The sequence below is a fragment of the Rana temporaria genome, chromosome 8 (genome assembly GCF_905171775.1).
Source record: "Rana temporaria chromosome 8, aRanTem1.1, whole genome shotgun sequence".
Taxonomy (NCBI): Eukaryota; Metazoa; Chordata; class Amphibia; order Anura; family Ranidae; genus Rana; species Rana temporaria.
The window spans coordinates 165405768-165413968 of NC_053496.1; the positions used below are offsets into that span (position 1 = coordinate 165405768).

At 51.3% G+C, this 8201-nt stretch overlaps 1 protein-coding gene across 5 annotated transcripts; it reads right to left on the reverse strand.

Moving 5' to 3' along the window:
- Positions 1-755: 755 nt before the first annotated feature.
- Positions 756-7547, reverse strand: LOC120909910 (zinc finger protein 501-like). Of its 5 annotated transcripts, none has more exons than XM_040321719.1 (7): positions 7427-7547; positions 5654-5739; positions 5472-5546; positions 5282-5374; positions 4694-4801; positions 4102-4209; positions 756-1719 (listed from the first exon to the last, which is right to left on the reverse strand). In XM_040321719.1, exons 2-7 carry the CDS (start codon positions 5706-5708, stop codon positions 881-883), a joined length of 1278 nt encoding a protein of 425 aa, XP_040177653.1. In that variant the 5' UTR covers positions 5709-5739; positions 7427-7547; the 3' UTR covers positions 756-880. The 5 variants fall into 5 exon arrangements, with proteins under 5 accessions (XP_040177653.1, XP_040177651.1, XP_040177654.1 ...); XM_040321717.1 differs by having other exon boundaries at positions 5472-5571; XM_040321720.1 differs by lacking the exon at positions 7427-7547 and adding an exon at positions 6025-6181.
- Positions 7548-8201: the final 654 nt, after the last annotated feature.

An 8201-nucleotide genomic window follows, 5' to 3' on the forward strand; every position in this document is an offset into this window, starting at 1 on the left:
AGTTGTCGCCGCCGCGGAGGTGGTCATTTTGTTGGTTAGTATCGAAGCGGACTAACAATATCCGCTCATAATATCGTGTACCGCAATAGCAGGAGAATGTGAATTGCTCTCTATGGAGCCGGTTCACGTATCTCTGATGCGGCTCCAGTGCGAATTTGCATAGGAGCCCTGTGCGTCTTTTGGTCTGTTTTAGGTCCGAATCCAGCCCAAAATTCGGGCTGAAATCGGACCTGAAACGGTGAACCACGACGCACAGGACCCCTGCTGGGAGCTGCATCGCATCCGGTGTGAACGGAGCCTCAGCCTTTACAACCACTTTAAGGTGTCAGTGCTACCAGTGTGGATGGAAATGCTTGGGTTATGAAGACGTGGCTTTTGATTTACTGAATTTTATTAAGTTAAGGCCTGGGGTGGGATTGCTGCCGAAAACATTACTTAATTTGTTAGGATATCTTACAATCTTCTCTAGCCTGCATACACGTGAATGGGCAGCACTCCTCTCCCCAAGACAATCTACCTTTATCCTCTGCAGAGCCTAACAAGACGCCAGCCATTGCCGCACCGCTGCTTCCTCCTGCAGTCCGGTTGGCCGCGCGGAACAGGAGATTCAGTTTGCTGTTCCCGGGCCGGACTGAAAGGAAGTGAACACTCAGTGTGTGCACTTCCTGTCAGTCCGGCCGGGAACAGGAAACTGAATCTCCTGTTCCGCGCGGCCAACCGGACTGCAGGAGGAAGCAGTGGTGCGGAAAGGGCCCGCCCTGCTGGGGCCCCAGGCCAGCTCGGGGCCCCAAGCAGTTGTTTGGTTTGCCTGTCGGGTTCCGACGAGCCTGCTACCAGCTTGTCCCAAAAGTCATAAGTGTCCTTGTCTCTCATCGCACCCTCACTGGTGCAAATACTGATGGGCGATCAGAGAGGTTTTCCTTTTGAAACTCTTGCTGCAAACCGAGCAGGAAAAGGGCTTCTCCCCTGTGTGAGTCCTTTCGTGTGTGGCCAGGTTTGACTTTTGGGTGAACCGTTTCCCGCACACAGAACAAGAATACGGCTTCTCATCAGTGTGGGTCCTTTCATGCGTGACCAAGAAATCTTTCAGGGCGAAAAGTTTACCACAGATGGAGCAGGAATAGGGTTTCTCCCCCGTGTGGATTAACTCGTGCCGATCCCGACGGGCTTTGACCGGGAAGGGTTTGCTGCAGTAAGAGCAGATGTATGGTTTCAGTCCTGTGTGGATCCTGAGATGTTTGACGAGGTCTCCTTTTTGCGTAAAACACTTCCCGCACTCCGAGCAGGAAAATGGTTTCTCCCCCGTGTGAATTCGGAGATGTTTAACAAGATCGCCTTTCTGCGTGAAACATTTGTCACATTCCGAGCATAGGTATGGTTTCTCCCCTGAGTGGAACTTCTGGTGCTGGGCCAGGATGGCCGTATCTGAGAAGGACTTTCCACACTCAGAACACGAGTATGGCCTCTCATCGGAGTGAACCTTTTCATGTTTTACCAGGTGAGCTTTTTGGGTAAAGACTTTGCCGCATTTAGAACAGGAGAAAAGGCGTTCCCTTACATGGATTCGCTCATGGGCAAGAAGTTCTGATCGCTTAGAAAAACGTTCTGCACACTCAGAGCATGGGAAGTTCTTAGGACACCTTGCGGCCGTGGGACGGAGCGATGGATCCACACTGGGAAGATCAGGATCCAGATCCAGGATCTTGGTGTACCGTCCATCTGGAGAAAATAAAAAGTGGAGGGGACATACAGCACATTAAAGCTGAACTCCAGCCAATTTCGTAAAAGGTAGGCCTTGTCGGCAGTAAAAACATGGGCAGAAGCTTTAAGAGGAAGTAAACCCTCTCTAAAAAAACAAACAAAAAAAACACCCTGCAAGACAAAGGCATAATGAGCTAGTATGCATTGCATACTAGCTCATTATGAATTACTTACCTGAGATCGAAGCACCCGCAGCGGTCCTCAATCCCCTCCTCTATCGCCGCCATCTCTCTCGGAGTGACTTCCGGGTATCGCGGCTCCGGCAATGTGACTGGCCGGAGCCGTGATGACGTCACTCCTGCGCGGGAGCCGCCAGTCAGTTAGAAACAGCACGCTCAGTGCGCCTGCGCCGCTGTCTACGGCACATGTGCCGTAGACATTGGCCTGGATTCAAGAAGCAATTGCGCCTGTGTAACCATAGGTTACACAGCGCAATTGCTTACTTGCCCCGGCGTAACGAATGCTCCTGATTCAGGAACCTCGTTACGCCGACTGCAGCCTAAGATATGCGCGGCATAAGGCTCTTATGCCCGCATATCTTAGGCTGCATTCTTGCGATGGCCGCTAGGTGGCGTTGCCGTTGTGCTCAGCGTATAGTATGCAAATTGCATACCAACACCGATTCACAACGTTGCGCGAGCCCTGCGTACGCAATTTACGTTGTTTCCATCCGGAATTTTTGCGCAAGGCTGCCCCTGCTATAAGGTAGGCCTTGTCGGCAGCCAATGTTACGTATACCCGTCGTTCCCGCGTCGCGAAATTAGAATTTTACGTAGTTTGCGTAAGTGATTCGTGAATGGCGCTGGACGCCATTCACGTTCACTTTGAAGCAAATTACGTCCTTGCGACGTCATTTCCCGCAATGCACGTCGGGAAAGCTTCCCGACGGAGCATGCGCTCTACGATTGGCGCGGGAACGCGCCTAATTTAAATGATTCCTGCCCCCCTACGGGATCATTTAAATTGCGCGTGCTTACGCCGGGCATTTTGCCGGCGGGCCCGCGCAATTTACGGAGCTTCTGCTCCGTGAATCGAGGGCAGCGCAAAAAAATTGCGGGGGCGCGGGGCAAAAACGTTGCCCTGCGCCTCCGTAAAAAAAGCGCAATTCTTACTGAATCTACGCCATTGGTGCCTGTCCTTTCTGCAAATATCTCCTAAACCCTTTAGGTTTGGGAGATACTTTTTCCACCTACAGGTAAGCCTTAATCTAGGCTTACCTGTAGGTAAAAGTGATCTGTAAGGGTTTGCAACCACTTCCCACCCTACTAAAAATATAATTGTGTCCTCATCGGAGAGCTTCCCCATCAGTCCCTGTCCTCACAGGAAGTAAGGGGGAATCTACTCAACAAGGACATAGATGGTAATAGGAAGCTGATGGAGGCTCTAATCCTTCCCTCTTCCAGTTTGTATCAATGGTGCTTTCAAACATTATGGAAGAGCCAAACTTACCATACTGCAGTATGGTATCTGACCAACGTTGTTCTGTAGCTCTATCAGGAGTGAATGAGGTCATAGTACAACAAGGAGGAGGAGGAGGAGGAGGAGGAGAACCAAACCATGCTGCATCTTTTTCCTTATCTCCACATTTGTTCTGGGTTTGCAAAGTAATAAAGCCCGAGGATTGGCATAATAGCAAAGAAGCTGGAATTTTTATATGTTGGTCACAGCAGTGGCAGGCACTGTTATGGGCATGTTTACCCACCTGCCGACCGATTACAGTAAATATACTGCGAACAGGCGGCAGGTACAGGCACAACTAGGGTTGTCCCGATACTAGTATGGGTATAGAGACCGATACCGAGCATTTGCGCGAGTGCTTGTACTCGCGCAAATTCTCCCGATGCCTTTACCGATACCTGGGATGGGCAGAGTCAGCGGGCGGAGAGTGGAGCAGAGCGAGTCCTCAGCGTGTAAGTAAACTTTAGTAAAGCAAAGGTCTTTCTCATCATACAGAAAACAGCAGCGTTTGTTCTGCAGCTTCTGCTGTTCAGTAGGTGACTCGATGCTGAGAGAGAGGGAGGGAGTTATGATGATCAGCACTGAGAACGGCCCAGGGGAGGGGAGAGCTGGGAGTCGGGGGTCCTGCCTTTCTCTGGTGAATATTAATTAAAGCAGAAGAGTTGAAGCTGTTATAGCTGCAAAGGGCGGGGCCATTTTAATATTGAACCCTACAGTCTAACACTGGGATGCCATTAAAGTTCATGTGTGTGTAAAGGCAGGCGTCCCAATACTTTTGGCGATATAGTCACAGTGTATTACATTTTAATCTTGGGTTTGGATGCCCTTTAATCAAATGAGGGGAAGAGAGGCTCCTTTATCTACGCATTGTTCATTACTCACCTGTACCGATCTCTGGAAAAATGTCATCATCTTTGATTACTTCGTCCTCTTTTTCCTCCTCTTCCCTTTCTTCCTCCTCATCAATATCTCTTGGCGTCTCTCCAGGGTCTGTGAATAAAGATGAGAGTGAATCCCCCTGTACTGAGATGTATGAGAGACCCCAGAGAGTGTGTGTGGGGGGGGGGGGGGGGAGACTGGTCACGTCTCTTGGCTGGTAACACACAATGACATGATGTGAGGAGGAGAGCCGGAGTCTAATAGAGGCTGATGGCTCCTGACCCCCCCACTGGGCACATACTGTCTCCCCATTACTGTCTACTGACAGAGGAGGGGGGAGAAGAAGAGATTGTTGTAGTGACTGAACAAGGAGGATCTGGGACTCTTCTCTGAAATTGAGACTGTATTCAAACCTGAGGGACGCAACGCGTTTGGCACCAAAGTAGCTTATGTACCTTTTTTTGACACGGAGCCAAATGTTTTTTTGCAGTTTTTTTTTGAAAGGTGCCATTAAAAAAAAAAAGGGGGGGGATTGTTGTAGGGACTGAATAAGGAGAATCCAGGACTCTTCTCTGAACTTATGTTTATTACTCACCTGTGCTGATCTCTGGAGGAACTTCCTCCTCTTCTTCCTCTTTAATTATATGTAGTTCTTCCACCTCACTTTTGACGTCTCTCGGAGTCTCTCTGGTGTCTTCAGTGTCTGTAAATAAAGAAGAGAGTGAAGCCCCCTGTACTTAGATGTATGAGAGACCCCAGAGAGTGTGTGTGTGGGGAGGAGACTGGTCACGTCTCTTGGCTGGTAACACACAATGACATGATGTGAGGAGGAGAGCCGGAGTCTAATAGAGGCTGATGGCTCCTGACCCCCCCACTGGGCACATACTGTCTCCCCATTACTGTCTACTGACAGAGGAGGGGGAGAAGAAGAGATTGTTGTGGTGACTGAACGAGGAGAATCTGGGACTCTTCTCTGGATTGAGATTGCATTCACACCTGAGGGACGCAACGCGTTTGGCACCAAAGTAGCTTATGTACCTTTTTTGACACTGAACCAAGTGTGTTTTTGCAGGGTTTTTTTTTCTTCTTTTGAGGTGCCATTAAAAAACAAAAAAGAGGGGGGGGGGGTTGTTATAGGGACTGAATAAAGGGACTCTTCTCTGGATTTATGTTTATTACTCGCCTGTGCTGATCTCTGGAGGGATTTCCCTCTCCTCTTCTTCCTCTTTAATTATTATTTGTAGTTCCTCCTCTTCGCTTTTGATGTCTCCGGGGTCTGTGAATAAAGATGAGAGTGAAGCCCCCTGTACTGAGATGTATGAGAGACCCCAGAGAGTGGGGGGGGGGGGAGACTGGTCTTCTTTATTACTCACCTGTGCAGATCTTTGGAGAGATTTTGTCTTCCTCACATGGCTCATCACCCTCCATATGCGTCTCTTCTGCTTCATCTTTAACATGAAATAGGCTTTTACCCTTGGCAAAATGAATGAGGCAGTCAGCGTTTTTTTAATAACTCAATCATTTTTCAAATTCAGACCCCCCCCGTTCCTCCTACCTGATCCTCCTGATGTTCCTGTGTGGAGTCCCGGGAATACAGAGGACGGGGACATCTCTCTGGGGGATTTCTCTTACTGGATCCATCTGTAGGAAACACACACTGACTGAATACATTGTTTCTATGTCTTTATATCAGAGGATGTGTGTATCTAGGTGGATCCTCAATACTCTTCTCTCCTTTACAAGAAATGGAAGTCTCCTCTTACCCCTCCCATACGCCTCTCCCTCTGTCTTCATGTCTTCTTTCCCCCCCCCCTCTCTATTCCCCCCCCCCTTTAGTTCTCGTGTCGCCCTTATTCCCCTCTCTCTATCCCCCATTCACCTCTGTCTCTTTCTCCCTCCTATTCCTCACTCTGACCCCGACCTCACCAGAGTCTTCTGCCTCCCCCATACTCCTCTTCCTACTCTGTCTCATCTTCTTCCTATAGACAGAGGAAGGGGAGGAAGAGAGGGAGGAAAAAAGGATAGACAGGGGAACGGGAGGAAGGAGGGGTAGACAGAGGAAGGGGAGACTGAGGGGGGGGGCAGAGAGGGAGGAAGGAGGGATAGACAGAGGAAGGGGAGACTGAGGGGGGGGCAGAGAGGGAGGAAGGAGGGGTAGACAGAGGAAGGGGAGACTGAGGGGAGGGCATAGACAGAGGAAGGGGAAACTAGGGGGGAAGAGAGGGAGGAAAAATGAATAGACAGAGGAACTGGAGACCAGGGGGGGGGGGCAGAGAGGGAGGGCGGAAGGAGGGGTAGACAGAGGAAGGGGAGACCGAGGTGGGGGGCAGAGAGGGAGGAAGGAGGGGAAACAGATGAAGGGGAGATAGGGGGCAGAGAGGGAGGAAGACCGAGGTGGGGGGCAGAGAGGGAGGAAGGATGGGTAGACAGAGGAAGGGGAGACCGAGGTGGGGGGCAGAGAGGGAGGAAGGAGGGGAAACAGATGAAGGGGAGACAGGGGGCAGAGAGGGAGGAAGACCGAGGTGGGGGGCAGAGAGGGAGGAAGGAGGGGTAGACAGATGAAGGGGAGATGGGGGGCAGAGAGGGAGGAAGGAGGGGTAGACAGATGAAGGGGAGATGGGGGGCAGAGAGGGAGGAAGAAGGGGAGACCGGGGGCAGAGAGGGAGGAAGACCGAGGTGGGGGGCAGAGAGGGAGGAAGGAGGGGTAGATAGAGGAAGGGGAGAAGAGAGGGAGGAAGGGGAGACCGAGGTGGGGGAGGAAGGAGGGGAGAAGAGAGGGAGGAAGGAGAGGGAGACAGAGGAAGGGGAGGAAGGAGGGGAGAAGAGAGGGAGGAAGGGGAGACCGAGGTGGGGGAGGAAGGAGGGGAGAAGAGAGGGAGGAAGGAGAGGGAGACAGAGGAAGGGGAGGAAGGAGGGGAGAAGAGAGGGAGGAAGGAGGGGTAGACAGAGGAAGGGGAGACCGAGGTGGGGTAGGGGGCAGAGAGGGAGAAAGACCGAGGTGGGGGGGCAGAGAGGAAGGAGGGGTAGACAGAGGGAGGTGGGGGAGGAAGGAGGGGAGATGAGAGGGAGGAAGGAGAGGGAGACAGAGGAAGGGGGCGGGGACCGACTGGAGACGCCCCTGGTGATGGGTGGGCGGAGCTGGGAACCTGACCTATGACTTTATGGGTCAGTCAGCTCTGCCCTGGCTCCCACTTTGTATATATGTCATGTACATCCCTGCCTGGGTGAAGTCACTGGTCCCACCCTTGCCTCACAATCCCCCATAACTCCCACACGTCCATATCCAATACTGGGACCCCCTGGCCTCACAATCACCAAACATTATTACCTCTCCTCCTCATAGAGCACACACTCTCCAGCATTACACCACCTGCCATCAGCTGCTGCAGCCAGAGGGAGGCCGCTGTAACTTTTTGGTGTTTTCTTAGTGAGCTACACAAATATGGCCACCGCCTGGCAATTTCGTGAAAAAGAATGGAGTCCGAGCTAAGGGAAAATGGCCGCTGATCCGCTTCAGGAAGAAATGCTTTGTTCTAACCATCGCCCTCTAGCGTTAGCTGTGACTATAGGTTAGTAGCTAGGGAACAATAGTTTCCGCCCTGTGGCTCTGCACTTCCGCTCTGTGCGTTCCACAGTCGTCCAGCCGTTTCATAGTTACCATAGTTACTGGAGTGAATGGATTGCCAGATGCGATGTTCCGTCAGCTATGGCGACCCGTCAGAATTGGTAACGGAAGTAACGTTACGTCGCCGCCATCTTGCTACACCCCACACCTCCATAATAATGATACACTGATAAGGGGCAAGCGGACATTTTTTTACACCCACCGGAGTTTTGCGTTTCACAGTTATTTTTAACAGGAAACGGAGCATATATGCTTAAAAACAGTGGGCCAGATTCACGTAGCTCAGCGGATCTATAGATCCGCTCGATCTACGTGAATTAAGATCCGCTCCCGCAAGTTTAGGAGGCAAGTGGCTAATTCACAAACCACTTACCTCCAAACTTGCGACGGCGGATCCTAAATCCCCCAGCGGAATTCAAATTCCGCGGCTAGGGGAGTGTCATATTTAAATCAGGCGCGCTCCCGCGCCGATTTAAAT